Source organism: Cloeon dipterum, chromosome 1 (assembly GCF_949628265.1).
Source record: "Cloeon dipterum chromosome 1, ieCloDipt1.1, whole genome shotgun sequence".
Taxonomy (NCBI): Eukaryota; Metazoa; Arthropoda; class Insecta; order Ephemeroptera; family Baetidae; genus Cloeon; species Cloeon dipterum.
The window spans coordinates 23297000-23311999 of record NC_088786.1 but is presented as its reverse complement, the minus strand read 5'-3'; the positions used below and the strand labels follow the sequence as shown (position 1 = coordinate 23311999).

At 37.3% G+C, this 15000-nt stretch overlaps 3 protein-coding genes across 5 annotated transcripts; 1 reads left to right on the top strand and 2 right to left on the bottom strand.

Moving 5' to 3' along the window:
* Positions 1-238: 238 nt before the first annotated feature.
* On the bottom strand, positions 239-9095 carry LOC135948514 (neuroparsin-A-like). Of its 3 annotated transcripts, XM_065497823.1 has the most exons (5): positions 8988-9095; positions 2972-3095; positions 1728-1836; positions 1523-1597; positions 239-892 (listed from the first exon to the last, which is right to left on the bottom strand). In XM_065497823.1, exons 2-5 carry the CDS (start codon positions 3064-3066, stop codon positions 755-757), a joined length of 417 nt encoding a protein of 138 aa, XP_065353895.1. In that variant the 5' UTR covers positions 3067-3095; positions 8988-9095; the 3' UTR covers positions 239-754. The 3 variants fall into 3 exon arrangements, with proteins under 3 accessions (XP_065353895.1, XP_065353898.1, XP_065353897.1); XM_065497826.1 differs by lacking the exon at positions 1523-1597; XM_065497825.1 differs by lacking the exon at positions 8988-9095 and having other exon boundaries at positions 2972-3227.
* On the top strand, positions 4359-12805 carry LOC135948510 (E3 ubiquitin-protein ligase RNF139-like). Its single transcript, XM_065497820.1, has 7 exons — positions 4359-4536; positions 6459-6577; positions 7798-7974; positions 9892-10010; positions 10509-10856; positions 12037-12299; positions 12356-12805. Exons 2-7 carry the CDS (start codon positions 6469-6471, stop codon positions 12534-12536), a joined length of 1197 nt encoding a protein of 398 aa, XP_065353892.1. The 5' UTR covers positions 4359-4536; positions 6459-6468; the 3' UTR covers positions 12537-12805.
* Positions 12790-13908, bottom strand: mRpL40 (mitochondrial ribosomal protein L40). The gene is made up of 5 exons (XM_065497822.1): positions 13743-13908; positions 13515-13619; positions 13280-13450; positions 13031-13229; positions 12790-12974 (listed from the first exon to the last, which is right to left on the bottom strand). The coding sequence occupies exons 1-5, from the start codon at positions 13763-13765 to the stop codon at positions 12840-12842; spliced, it is 633 nt and encodes a 210-aa protein (XP_065353894.1). The 5' UTR covers positions 13766-13908; the 3' UTR covers positions 12790-12839.
* Between the last annotated feature and the right edge of the window lie 1092 nt (positions 13909-15000).

The following is a 15000-nucleotide window of genomic DNA, read 5'->3' as shown; positions in this document are numbered from 1 at the left end:
AGTGAAGCAACACCCTCACTTGAATGACGTGTGTGCTGGCGTGTAGGGAATATGTGTTCTAAATTTACCCAAAAAGCAACCAGGTGCTGCGACGCCGTTCGCTATATGTAGTGGAGGAAGCATTTTTTTTTAAAATCTATGGTTTCAAATTTCATTTTCTGCGCCCGGAAAATCTGAAGGTCTTCTCAGAGGAATCTTGTATGTGCTTATACATAGTTTCTTAAATTAAAACAAAGGATTTTCGGTTTGTCTTTATTACGGTCCATCTCACATATGAAGGGGACAAAAAATATCAGCATCACAGAAAGATAAATAACATTACAAAAGATCCAACGCAGAGCTTTGAAATTGGTTTCCCTTAATGATGGAAATCATGAAAATAGAAAATATAGAAAATGAATATTTTGCTCTTAAAGGCAATTGCCTGTAAAAGAAAATGAATCGGCTGCGCGGTATTTTTGCGTAACTTCGGATAAGTAGACAGAGTTTAATTATTCAAGAGTGGGTTGAAACAATTCAACTTGCCTCAAATATTGCCGGACAATGCGCAAAACTTTTCGCGGCCTAAATAAATGGCAGCTTTTAGCTGGTAAAAAAGATTACTTAAATAACAGTGGACAAATAATGCTTGAACAGAAATGCAAACAAGTTGACTGGCGACAGGGACTTTGAGAGAGAGGGCGAGAGATGGATAATACTGTTGGCTGGAGGCTCATTTGTGAGATCGGAACGTGCTAGCGGCGTCCACGGCCAATCAGCAATTTGGGTTGTTAATGGTCGAGCACTCCATGGTGTCTTCGGAGCAGCCAACGCACTGATTGCACCTGCACACCAGGCCGTGACCGCAACGTCCAAAGTAGTCGTAAAGGCCGCCGCACTTTTCATCGGGACCCTGAAGCATGCGAGAAAATGGAAATAAGTACAGTCTTTGTAGCTTTTGAATTTTCTAAAGGCTTATTATGTTATGCAACCTGCATAACACTAGATTAAAAAGAAAAAATTTGTAAAAGCTATAAGAAAATGTTTACCAATTTTTGAAAAAGGCTCTATTTGACGAATCATTGTAACAGGATGGGTAGCAAAGTAAAATTTTAAGTATATATAAATACAATATTAATTTTTCCGCGTTCTCGAACTGTCTCAGCCCCTCTCTAACAAGCAGCGCTAAAGGGCTAAAATTGTCTGCTGCAGAGAACCAGAACGTGCTAGAATAATTTTCCCTTGAAATTTTCATTTATATAGTTTTCTTAATTAGTTTTATTAACCACATAGAGAAGAGACATTTTCAAAAATGTTTATATTTTAGTTTAATGTAAAATGGACATTAATTCAATAGCCTTAAATTCCATAAATTTTTAAATTTTTTTAAAAGAAATAGACTTGCCCTCGTTATCAATATTTATCAGCAACATTGACAACTGGACTAGTCCGGTTCTTTCCGCACATGTTTAACACATTGTGCAGAAATTTCGCTAACGTTATCTGTGAGAAATGTGTATGTGTGAGTTTGAAAAAGGTTTACTTTAAGGGAACGAGCAGTGCGAGATATCCTTCGCATAAGTCTCTCAAGGCTTGCCATATTAGAAGCAGAAGGTGCCTAAAATAAAAAATAAAATGGGTAACTTAAAGCAGAAAATAATTTGATTAGTTAACCTTTTGGTGAATTATGAGGTTGATTTAGTGACAAATGATACTTCAATGCAGACACAGATGAAGAAAATTAATACCTTTGAACAGACGATGCGACCGCACGAATCGTGAAAGTGTCCATAGCGGCAGTCGTCGGGGTTGCTGACACATGTGCCCTGCAAACAAGGTCCGCAGCGAGTAGGACCGCTGTGGAGAAGATACAACAATAAAATTACTTAATTGAGAGCAGGCTTGGTATTAAAAGAATAGATAACGGGTTAAAATTTTAATGAACGCTTTATCTATAAATAAGTGACACAGAAAATCTGTTAATTACGTTAATAAATTTCTATGCTCTTGAAGATCACTGCATTTAAAATTAACAAAATGAAGATTTTTCCTTCTAATAGAAGGGACATTCATCTAAATTGCTTAAAAACTGCATTTATTTCAAATTAACCTTCCTTAACTTAACCTTTAATGTAGGTCGATTATGAGGCAAGATTTGTCGAGTTTAGATCGGATCACACGTGAGTAATACATATAATAAAATGCTTAGAGAATGGTGCACGTTTTCACTTTACTTAACTTTCAAGTTGCTTGATGTTTGCTTAGTGATTACCAATTGTTGTTTTGTTGACACACGTTTTTGTACAATGTAAGTCACACAAACCGAGCTATTTGGAAGACACTTTTAAAGGTTCTTCAAATAGATTTGAATCAATTTAATTATGTACAGTAGGAGGTAGCCTAGTGATCACCAAATTTATTTAGTAATATAGCTTTTGCTCGCTGCTATATAAAATTAAGGTCTAATGATAAGTAATTTAATAACAAACCAATATTAAACAATTGCCATAAAAGAGATGCCTTAAAACAGAAAATCTTTAAAATAATTTAAGTGTTGGTGCGCTTATAAATTATCTGTTCTAAAATTTAATGATGTTCACCAGAACCATGAAAAATTACTCGAGAATTATTTTTATTTTAAATCCAATACAAACATTAAGCTTCATCATAATATTTCCGCCCTCGAAAAAATATTTAAATGCGGGCGTAAAGCTGGTTCTATTAATCCAGCATTTAATTTATCTGAGCAACAGCTGAGTGACAAGTTTTAGCTCCCAAGACTTTCGCTTGTGCGACAATTGTATTAAAAATCTACTGATATTGCTTCAAGTGTTCAAGAATTCAATTTGTAAAAAAGCACACCGTCGTGAAAAATACACTATTACTCACGTGCTTCTTTGAAATTGACTAATTGTCTTTATAAAAATACTTAATTATTTAAATTTGAACATAATTTACCTTAAGAAAGATGCAAAAAGAAGGATCAATTTACCTTTGTGCAGTTGTCATTATTGATGCAATCACTAACAGTCCAAATAAGGTTGAAGCCAAGCTAATGACAGAGTATTTGTAGAGAGAGGCTTGCATGGTGTCAGATGGAAAATCCTCTGTGAGAACTGCAACACAGACGAAGATCACCACAATTGGCGTTAGAGTGACGATCGAAATCTAGTTGGAGCCAGAAAGAAGAGCCGTGGAAGATGTTATGTGTTTGGAGAGCATAGCGAGACTCGAGATCATTGAAAATTTCCTGCCCTTTTTATCAAGCCTCAGCCGCGCTCCCACCCTTGGCCATAATCTCGTCTTTATCAAATGACAGAGGCGAGGTGGATGGATTGGGCTTGGACACCGAATCAAGCACAATAATTTACAGCTACTTTCGAAACGCATCAACACGTTTGCTCGCAGAAGGAATTAGATTGGAGGGGTAGTTTTGAAATCTGTTTTTGTTGGTATCTTAAGGCTTATATATCACTGATCATGACACCTGGAGCTTGGGAATATATTTTGTAATCATTGAGGAAATTAACATAAGGAGAGGTTTACGTGCCGATGCAATAATTTTATATTCCATTTCTCAAATAGAGCAGCAGCAACAGTCTGCTTTAATTTTGAAAGCCGCATTGTGAAACAGTTAAAAATAATGTGATATTGTGCTTCCACTGCCCAGCTTTCTGTTCATTTGCGGACCATATTTTTCTGCATTGAAAATTTTAAATTCATCTCATAAGAATGTAGCTTTATTTGATTTTAATCTGGAATTAGCGAGTCAACTCGTCAAGCAAATAACAGAAAATTATTTCATCTAAATCTTTGATTAATGTAAATGCACTGAGAACTTCATTCACGGTGATTATCGTTATGATAGGAATGATAGGAAAAATAAAGAATAAATGTTGAAATCTCCTTACACGTGCCAGTTGGTGATTTCATCGCTCAATTTTGAATTAAAACGACTGCATAGTGCCATTATTACCATTATTACCTTGCCGGTTGAGAAAATAATAAATATTCTATTTATTTCCATTAAATAAAACATTTTGCTGTAAAATAAAGAAGAAAAGAGAGTTGAATAATGCTAATTAAATGATGTGTATGTGGATAAATAAATGCAACACATTCTAGACAAATTAAATACGCCTCCAATTGTTCCCGACAAGGAAGAAAACAGCCTGAGAGTTTAAGCCGTAAAATGCAAGAGAAGCATATAATCAAAATGCAAAAACAACAACATATAGCTGTATCTCACAACGCGTGCAACAAACGTGCATGGTGAAAACGACCAATTAGCGCGCTAAATTTGCAGAAGCGAATGCGACTGCGGATGAGGGAGCCGCGTGACCCTTTCCGAAATTGGCAGTTTGCCTACCCTGAGCGGGCGGGCGAGTGGTCGACGCGGCCGCTCTCGATCCGAGCCGAGCCACAGCAGTACAGACTCATTCGCACTTTGGACTCTGCACAAATCACACCACCCCGCTTATTTTTCTCCAATTGATTCACTTGAAGAGCGACCACCGGAAATCCTAAATAATTTTCTCAGCATTCACTTCAAAGCAGGTGAGACATTTTTCTGCTTCGGCTCGTTTTTCACTCTGATTTGTCAACATTTTGGCACGCCCGCTATTTTTAGCCAGCTTCAATTGGCATGATACGCACTTAAAAGAAAATTCCTCCACAAGGCTCTCTATTTGGAAAGGGCAAATAAGAATTAATTGGTCATCAAGCAGCAGAAATTGCTCGCAAAAACAAAACAATCACGTGAAAGTTCCATACACAAGGATAACTTAGAATGATAAAAGCTAAAGGCAAGTAGTATTGAGTCTCTTATGCGCACTTTGACTTTCAAGATTATCGCGGATCGGCGCGGCTGTGAAAAAACAAAATTTTCTTCTTCTTGCAATATTCCCAGAACCCCAGCATATTTTCCCACAACATCTGAGAGAGCCTTTTAATCACAGTTGGTGACCTTAAGAGTTCAGCACAGGCACCAAAATAATTTTTAACGACACAAACAAAAGCTGAATGGCTGCATGGGTCGTCATTTCTCACGTCTACAACTTCCTGTGATGCAACACAGTTAACGCGCGAACAACCACCAAATAAATTTAGGCGCCACAAAATCATGAAATATTGGGTCATCAAGCATCGTAATAACTAGCTGACACATGCTGAATTTTTTTAATTCATTCAAATTTGCACCAATTTTGATTTGATTTTTCTATAATGATTTAAAGCTATAGAAAATTAGTATTTCTGCAAGAATGTAAATGAGTATATTTATTTATAACGCCGCCGCGCTGATGGTTAAATCACATTAATTTAGAATGTACAAAAATAGCAGTCAAGATCAATGGAGTATGCCTTTATAGTTGCCAAATTGCATCGAGGAACGTTCAAATAAAACTGTGGCCAAAATTAAATTCTCGGAAGGGCTGAAACAGATGCCATTTCGCATTTCACTTAAGCCACAAGATCTCCCAATGACGAATTGAAATTTAATTAAAAGCAGGACTGACAAAGAAGCGGAATTGCGCTTCTCAATTCACTGAGATCGGTCAGACGAGCCTCGAAACGTCACTGGGACACGCCGTCTTGACATTGGATTTGTTGCCAGGAGGCGCAGTTTGTCAGTTTCGTCGTCTTTTCTCGCGGTGTGACTACCGAGCGAGCAATGCTCAAACTCTTTAATGGCTCTTGTTAGAAGAAATAATCCGGTGTAATGAGGCACTTTCGTTGACTGGTTCGATTGACCCTGACGGCCTTGTTTTCCGGAATCGCTCTCTAGTTTTCGAAAGAGCGTTGGCCTTTTTGGCTCCGAGCACGAGTCTGGCAGTTCCACGCGCGCGGGGGACGTTGCTCCATCGGGAAGCGTCTCAAGACATGAGGTGTGTGCATATATGTACCAGCGTTTAAAGTCGGTTAGCACATGTTTCGGCTTGGAAATATTTTTACAGCTGATGGGATAACGAGAGCTAAAAATGGACGGTACGTGGCAAAATCACCGCAAGCTGTGTGTACTGGATAGCTCAGTTCTACGCAATTTGAAAATAAATTTACTCGGGGGGGGGGGGGGAACAAAAACGTGTTCCTGAAGTGTAGCTATTTTATTTTTTAATAAATAATGGTAACTAAAATAAAAACTGTATTTGATTACTCATTCGAACAATAATGGTTGGCTCAAGGACGAGTCTTGCCAGTGATGCACGAGATCAGAGAGTTAGTAAGAATCATGCTAAAATGCCTTGGTATACGGTGATAGGAATAATGATAAAATTTATTTTTAATTTTTGTAATATGCTATTCACTAAAAAGTAAAACAAAATTTTTCATGGATTTGAATGTTTTAAAAATTTTACAAACAATTTTAAATTGTGGATAAAAATTAGAATAAAAATGAACAGCAATTTTATGACAAAAAAATTGCTGTTAGGTGTTTAAGCAGCATAGAAGTAATGCAATATTTGTTTGAAATTTAATAGGTGCTTCGTGATGGGGATGATCAGCAGGGTGCGAGCCCGCTTGCAGAATGTGAGCGCCCTCAGCTCATTTAACGGCAAAGAAGACCCGCGACTTCGCGACGAACGGACTGCGCATAGTGGTGAGTCAATTAGTTTATTTTTAATGCAAATATTACGAACATGCAAGTTCATCGCAGTTTCCCAGTTTGCAATATGAAACGAAATCAGATCAACAATCTGTTTAGTCGCAGACGCGGCGAGACAAACAACGGTCACGATGCCGTTTAAAATATGTGCATGTTTTGCATTTTTCTGTGCGGAACGGCGACGAGCAAAAATGTCTAGACGCGAATTACTGATGCAGTGCTCGGGTTGAAAAAAGTAACGGCGGGTTATAAGGTTCACCGCAATTGACTGCTGTCGTCCTCCCTTATCAAATGAGGAACTAATTTATCAGAAATGTCAAATTATTTTGTAAATATGGGCATTCGAATTGAGTGAATGTGTTATTGCAGAGGACGGGGAAAAGTTGTTGGGAGCCGCTGTAGCTGCAGCATAAGCTCTCATGTAAACAATAAGCGAGATGCAACGATTAAATGTGACATAACATCTCTGATTACCTCGATCCATTTATTTTCCCGACCGATGAAAGGGTCAAAAGTTCAAATTGGATAGTTTACAGGCCAAAATTGCCAACCTTGACATTTCAGATAACAGCAGCTGAGAGAAATTGTTTATGGGCTTGCAAATTTAGCGATATACTAATTAAAAGCACACTGTCACCGGTTATTCGCGCGACAATTATGTCTCGGCCATCACTTAACAATTACTATATTTATGCTTACGAGCATGAGTGCGTTGCAAAAATAGAGATTGAGTAAACGCCAGCTGATTAGTGCGTGTTTTTGTAGTAATTTATTAAAACACGCGGTTGTTTACAAGTTGTCGAGGGGCAAAAGGGCTAACCTATATCGGCGCCCTCAACCTCCCGTCGGGTGACCCTTCATTCCGCACCGCGGGACCCCCGTCCAATGAGTGCGAGGTCCAAGAAGTGCCTATTTTACCACTCACGTGCCTCTGATTGGACAGATCACGGATTTTCCTTCTTCAAGAAAGAAAAAAATACTTGTTTTTCTGTGTGTTGATGGCAGTAAAAATAAATAACAATTCAAACGTAAGAAGCAATCACATGGGAGATAAAAAAGCGACTTTAGTCAGACATACGCCATTGTTTAAAAAAGGGTTGTTGCCCTTTGTCTGATTCACGAGTGAACGGAAGTGAATCGCAAACAGATGATACAGCGGTATCGATGAAAATGGAAATTAGTTGCAATTCTGATCATGTTGATTATTTTTTCAGTCTGCTTGCTCTCCGTAATTTTACTGCTGCCCTATCTGGTGAGGAACCATGCTTCCTCCCTGTTGGTCAGCACAGCGACCAATTTGGTTTATTCGGGTTTGGTGCTGCCGATTGTGGTTTCAGCTCACTACAAATATCCTTTGAGCGGCCTTGGATCCATTTCATCAGCCATCAAAGGTAAAATCATAATATTTACTCTAATAAAATCATTTTACACATAGAAATAAATAAATAAATCATAAAGTGAATTTAAAAAGACTAAAAGGTATGTGAGTATAGATCATTGCTGAATTTTAAGCAGCCACCTGGTCTTGTTAATATTCACGGATAAATAATCGCTATTGAAGCGTGCCCTTTAAAATAGTTTTAAGTTGAATGATGCATGGCAACTAAAATTAATTAGACTGTTCACTGTCCAACATTCTCACAAAAAGTGATGTTTTTTATCTTGGATCTACTATTTTAAGAACATCGAATGGTAAACGTTCTTAATATAGAACACACAAGATAAAAAATCCAAAACCAGCAACAGATTTTAAAAGATGTCATCATGTGGAAGCAAAAAGTATTTTCCTCATTCAAAGTAAAATTAAGCCTGACAATGCTCCATGATAAAAAGAGGATTAAAATATAAAATGAAAAAGTTGATATGCTATTTTTTTACTAAACAAACATTTGACCTAATTTCATGGATGGCTCTATATTACGGGAAAGTGATCATTTTTAAGCATTTTCTATGAGAAGAAAAGCTAGGGGCATCTCATTTTTGCAACATATCTTTCATACATTTAATAGTCTCCATAAAAATTTGTTTACGTTATAAAACAAAAACATACAGAAATATTTGGTTTGAACTGAGATCGCTTTTTTCAAAGTTGATTTAGTCTGCTTTGGCCAGAGAAGTATTTTCAAGTTGGTTTTAATCATTCTTAAAAACAAAGTTTTCATTTACTCTGTACAGACAAAATTTAAAAAGCAGATCATCTAAAATTACAATAGGTCTGATCATTCTTCCTAAGTACGAGGCCAGGCTGATATTGACCTGATGTGCGTGCAAAAAACCTTTTTGCTGACAGCTAAATAGGAAAATTAAAAAAACTGATTTCTTAGGGGAAAAGGTTTGCTTATTTTCCACTTTAAAAACTGAGCATTATATTAGAGTTAAAGAAGAGCTTGGATATTGATATTACCTGTGGTACTTGTTGGTGCTCGTCTGGGTGCTGCAGGGGCGGATGCTGGTGGCAAAAAGCGAGGCCTTCCCTACTTCACCAAGGGTTAATATAGGGAGCAAATCCTGACGTCATATTTGTCAATCGCGCCTCGCGGCCCGCTGAGATTAATCGGCCAAGACAATTTTTTTATGAGAAAAATGATAATGAGACGCCCTCAGACAAAACAGGCTCGCCACGGAAAAACAGCGTGCAGGCCCCCATTCTGCTCGCAACGATAAGCAGCTCCAATTTTGTGCACTTCAACTTTTTCCTCGCGATGCTGATTGACTCGCGCTGACACGTATTCCAGCCCACTGGACGAAAAGGACGTTTTTCATGTTTGCAAAATTAATTGGCATTTTGTGATATTTTTTCGCTCATACTTTGTTGCTAAGCCAACTTAGGAATTTATATATTATCCTAGAAGAGACTCATCCCATAATTTACTGCAGTAATAAGTGTCTCAAAATATTTTATTTAATTGATAAACAATCACAAGAAAGACAATTTTGGGAAATTTGGTCTGCTAGACTTTCTTTGAAATTTATAACAAAAAATGTACATAATTATATTTTGCAGACCAGTCGGTTAAAACTTTGACTTCAAATTTACCAAATTTACTGTTATTGTTTACGTCCTAAATTTTGACGTAGACTCTGACGCTGATCAGATAACAGCGAAATCGCAAAACCACATGCTTCTCAGTTCATCTGCATAGTGTGTCCTTCAATAATTCATATTTCGTAAAAATTGTACCCATCTAAATCCCTGTCTTGAATTAAGTTTTTATTTGGATTCGGGGACAATAACAGCATCATTTAATATGTTTTGTTGCCTCTTCTGCTCCATGAATAAAAAATGACCCATTTTGGACATATTTCAGAATGTTGTGTGGCGGTGACCAGTCCGTTGTACTACATCGCAAGAGGCATGTACCGTCCAATCGACCGCGCAGAGCAAGCATACATTAAAATGACCAACATCGCGGTTTTAATGAGCCAGGTGAGTTTGCGCTTGCTTAACCAATTACTCTGGCGACTGCATTCATAGTGCCTCCTTGTCAGCGCATTCGGTACTCACATTCGTATAGGATCGAGACAATTAGAAGTCGATGAGCTGCATATAATGTACAAAAAATGTTGAGTAGCGTGAATTTAGTATCTTATCTGTATTTTTTAAGTGCTTTGCACTAAAATTTAATTTAATTTGCTGTCAAAAGACGGCAAAATAATAATTTTATACCCCTTTTAATATTATTGCAGAGAAATTTTTAAAATTTGTATTTTTTCAAACTTTTAAATATATTGCTGTGAAAAAAAGCAAAATCACTCACTCGTGGGTTTTTTTACTTTCGCTCGCAGCTCTTATTATAATTACTACACTTTTCTTTTCTTTTCGTCCCTCTCATATTCTTAGCAAATAGTTCCTGCATTTATTTTTGAATAACTTTACTGTAATTATTATATAAAAACAGTATTCTATAACTTAATCATTTTGCAGATTCTATTCTTCATGCTGTGCGACCGTGTGCTGGTGGAAAATCAGCATGTGACCGCGCTCTACTCGGTGATGTTCTATAACGTAATTGCCTATTGCATCTCCTACCTGCGAGAGCTGATTGAAAAAGAAGACTGGTCCCCTTGGATCAACATCACAAAGACGTCCAACATTCGACACCTAGCCATGTCCACGACCAAGATCCTGCTCGAGTGGACCAAGGCGGTCACTTTTATCATCACCGTCGTCTTCATGCTGCTGTTGTTAGGGCTCGGACAAGGACTGGAACACTACAAGCCCACTGCTGTCTACACCATTATTACCTGGATCTATTACATGGCCACCGAAAAAGTAAGCTTTTAATATTCAAGCAGTTTGTTTCTTTTCCTATCGCAAGGACGACAAATGCAAATATTTTCAACAGCAGTAATTTTAAAGCGAGCTCGGAATCGCAACACAAATTCATTATTTCGGGTCAAACCAGGCGACCCTTGTTTGGATCCAAAATTTATATTTGAAAGGATTAAACTTAAGCTATATTCAATGTGCGTATTTCTATAACATAAAACGTAGCAAAATGGATGAACAAAATTTTTCTATTAAATTTAATGGATAAAACTATATTATTTTTAAATAGTTGTGTTTAAGGAAAATTTCCTTTAGAAAATTGAAAAATATTTTGGAGAACTTGAAACAAACTAAGAACTTGCGAAATTATTTTTTCCAAAATTTTCAATTTTAGCTGCTATTCTGGTCAGAGATGATTAATTATTCATTTCTGATATTTCTTATTGCTACAATTTGCATTTATTTTTGAAAGTATAATTTTTGTTGCATTATAAAGGGTTCCACATCACACTAAAAATTTAGTATGGGTATATAGTCAATTTTTAAATTAATTAGAGGTCTCATCCAGGTCGCGTCAGCCGGATTTTTTATCAATTCAGCCGCAGAGAATTGGTCAATATATATATATATATATATATATATATATATATATATATATATATATATATATATATATATATATATATATATATATATATATATATATATATATATATATATATATATATATATATATATATATATATATATATATATGTACTAGCCACGCCATCCGCAGGTCAAAAAGTCGAAAAAAATCGATAAATGCAAAAGAAAAATTTGGTCTCCAGCCCTTCAACCGTTATAAACACTATCAAACTTTACTTTAAAAAGTTTTTTAGCCGCGCCAGCCGACGGCAAAAATTCTCAGCCGCCGCTGGGCCAAAATCCGCATGCAGCTGGTTCAGCCAGCCGCGCCGCTTAAATTTGCGTGGCTGAGACCTCTAAAATTTTAACCGTCGAACAAAAATGCCTGGTATATATTTTTAGATTCAGAAATTATTCATTTCAGATCAGCAGGGCAACTATTTTTAGCTATTTGGATATTTAAGCAGCAAACAAAAAATACCCTGAAATATATTATCCCTTGTATTGCATTGAAAATTAGTATAACCTTTTTTAACAGTTTATTTACAAATTGCAGGCGTTCGTTGACATGTTTCCCTCTTTCCTTCTGCGGATGCAGTTTGAGTGTCTTGACTCGTTGGAGTTGCTCTACGCTCCTGTCATTCTAAAAGCAATCGCCGCCTCTATGTCGTTCATCATGGCTGTGCCGCTTCTCATTCATGGACACTACAAACTCTTCGTCATAACCATGTACTTCAACGTTTACCTCAGATGCAGAGAGATGTCCGAAAATGGACTCAGAACGCTTCTTAAAGAGCGGAAGGTGCTCAAGAGGTTCAGGTACTGAGAAATATGGAAGCACAAAACCATACAATTCTAAGTTATGTTCGTTTCAGGTCCGCAACAAAGGAAGAAATGGACGATTGGGCTGACGACGTGTGCGCAATTTGCCTGTGCCCAATGACCAAGGCCAGGATCACACCATGCCACCACATTTTCCACGGTGACTGTTTGAGGATGTGTCTCAAGTACTCGGACAACTGTGCCATTTGCAAGAAGGAAATCAGATTCGACTAGTCTTTGTCAGCCAGCTGCGATCCCTCACTTCTGTCTCCACATCAGACATCGACTCTCTGCATTTATTATTCCGCAGGTGTAAATACAATCATTGCTTATATGTTCCCAACGAAATGAGTATTATATTTTTGTGTATCTGCACTAATGAAGCATCAATGCTTTAATTAGGCTAGATTTGTGATTGATTTCTTGTGATTTCTCACTATTACATTAAGCCCAAGTGGATTTTTTGGATAGAATAAAATGGTTTGAATCCTTTTCGTACATAACGAGTGACTTTTAATTGAAGGCAGAATAAAATATCTATTGCTTTACGAAGAGGGGCTGGAACCAATCTTTGGTTATGTCTGTGTATTCGCCATCAGGACTATCATAGTTGACAATGGGAGGGGTGTGTACGGGGCCTTTAATCGTGAAGGGCATCACATTCAGGTCCATCTGCGGAAGAAAATTACTAAGAAAAGTTCTTATTACTGTACTGCTCCAATGTTTACCGCTAGGGCTTCTTGGTAAAGTTCTTCCGATTCCAGGCGAAGCTCGTCCATAGCCTTTTGTTGGGATAGAATCATTTTGTCTAACAGCTGAACATCATTCATCCTCTCTTTCATCTTGTACCGCGACCATTCCTTGAGTAAAAGTGCCCTCTCCTCCATTTCTTCGTGACTAATGATTGTTGGTTTTCTCGCCCTCTGTCTGCAGAATGTGCGTTAGTCAAAATCCAAAGAGTAGCAATTTGTACGCACTTTAAAGTGTCATACACTGCTGGGGGAATTTCCAGCTCATCAATTGGCTTCAGCTGACGAGAATTCTTCTCGAGTCTGCGAATCTGCTTTTCAATTTTCTTTTTCTTTCGCTCCTCTCTGGCTCTGAGAACGGCAGGGTCGATTCTCTTCTTCTTTTTCAGTGGTTCGGCCCTGAAATTAGAAAATAATAGGATATGTTTTCTTTTGTTAACAGATTTGAATCATTATTTCTTACATCAAACACGGAGTTGATCTAAATAATTTTGGGTTGCTTTGAATGAAAATGCTGCGGCATTGCGTTGTCAATGATGGCGCAAGTTTTGGTACACTAAGAGATAATCTGGAAATAAAAAATTGATAATTAAAAACACTGTAAAATATGGAATTGTTAAAAAAACTACTTAAGATTGAAATTTTTTCATTTCGTGAGAAACAAACAAATTAACTGTTTAAAGTCACTTACCTTGCAAGCGCTACGCTAAGCATTTTACTTCAACTCTTGGAATCAACCAGTCGGAAAATACTTATAATGCAGAAAATAATAAGGGTAAGTGTTACGCTATTTTTCACTTAAATTGTGACCAAAATCACGATGTAAATAGAAGCAGCCATTCATTCATTTCAATTCATTGCTCGGCCACTAGTCTGGGTCTGGATTGCTCGTTTTGTGCTGCCATCTATAGCAAAAGAGAAGAAACTATCAAAACGGCGGTGCGGGAAATTGTACACCAACTAACGTCTAACTTTTTATAGTACATATCGTTACGCGTCCGGAAAAAAAGTAAATATGCATTGTGCGTCAGCGAACAAATGGTACATATGCATTCTGCGTCAGCGAACAAAAGGTAAACCTGCACTTTTCACGATTTTACAGGAGGAGGTTTTATTTGTTTGCTGACATTACCTAAAACTAACCGGTTTAACGACTCCAGACATTAAATTTGAGACTGAATGCCGCTCATTTCAAAAAATGATTCGACTTGATACATGCAACAGAAACGGAGAAATGGCACATTTCTCTGCCAGCATGCACGAGAGCCAGCAAATCAATCGATCAAATTTCAAAATTAAAATAGAAAGCGAAGCTGATAAACCGATTTCCACGACACAGAACTAATGCCAACCGATTTAACTACATAATACGACCGGTATTTAATGAATTAAATAACCAATATAAGAAAGAAATCTGTCGATTTTTGACTTGAGCAAAAAATACGAGACTCTGGAACGCGTCTTTTTTCGTCTCTTAAATTAAAATAGCGATTGCAATTTGAGGTTGCGGCATCTGTTGACAATAAATTATCAAAAATGAATTGCAAAGTTTTCGTGCATTATCCATGAAGCACTCTGATAAATTGTGTCGCAACTAACCTCTTTTATCAAATAAAACGCATCACCAAATCTCGGGTTTGAGCCATCAGAATTGCAAAAATTGAACACCGTTTGGCTCGTCTCAACCTCCCCTAGACAGCCAACGGGTTTTGGGGGTGGTCACCTACCCCACCTACCCCACCAACCCCAATTTCTGCTTTTTTTCTACCTCTGGAACTTTGTGCCACCCGAATCTCGGGTTTTAGTGGTCCTATTTACAAAAAATACGTACTGTTTGACTAGTCTTTGAATGAACTAAGTAACTGAATTGGTTTGAAGAGGGCAATTACTCGTCAACGTCGTTCCAAGGTGTTGAAACGGACAAAAAATGCTAAATTTCCCGTTATTGA

What these genes read in the sequence shown, in the direction of transcription:
- LOC135948514 (XM_065497823.1), bottom strand. Translation starts at nt 3,066, where the DNA reads ATGCAAGCCTCTCTCTACAAATACTCTGTCATTAGCTTGGCTTCAACC. An exon ending in ATAATGACAACTGCACAAAG is followed by an intron (nt 1,837 to 2,971) that starts GTAAATTGATCC and finishes TCTTCTCCACAG; the next exon opens with CGGTCCTACTCGCTGCGGAC. An exon ending in GTCGCATCGTCTGTTCAAAG is followed by an intron (nt 1,598 to 1,727) that starts GTATTAATTTTC and finishes TTTTTATTTTAG; the next exon opens with GCACCTTCTGCTTCTAATAT.
- LOC135948510 (XM_065497820.1), top strand. Translation starts at nt 6,469, where the DNA reads ATGGGGATGATCAGCAGGGTGCGAGCCCGCTTGCAGAATGTGAGCGCC. An exon ending in CGAACGGACTGCGCATAGTG is followed by an intron (nt 6,578 to 7,797) that starts GTGAGTCAATTA and finishes TTATTTTTTCAG; the next exon opens with TCTGCTTGCTCTCCGTAATT. An exon ending in TCGCGGTTTTAATGAGCCAG is followed by an intron (nt 10,011 to 10,508) that starts GTGAGTTTGCGC and finishes ATCATTTTGCAG; the next exon opens with ATTCTATTCTTCATGCTGTG.
- mRpL40 (XM_065497822.1), bottom strand. Translation starts at nt 13,765, where the DNA reads ATGCTTAGCGTAGCGCTTGCAAG. An exon ending in CTTAGCGTAGCGCTTGCAAG is followed by an intron (nt 13,620 to 13,742) that starts GTAAGTGACTTT and finishes TTTTATTTCCAG; the next exon opens with ATTATCTCTTAGTGTACCAA. An exon ending in GCAGTGTATGACACTTTAAA is followed by an intron (nt 13,230 to 13,279) that starts GTGCGTACAAAT and finishes CACATTCTGCAG; the next exon opens with ACAGAGGGCGAGAAAACCAA.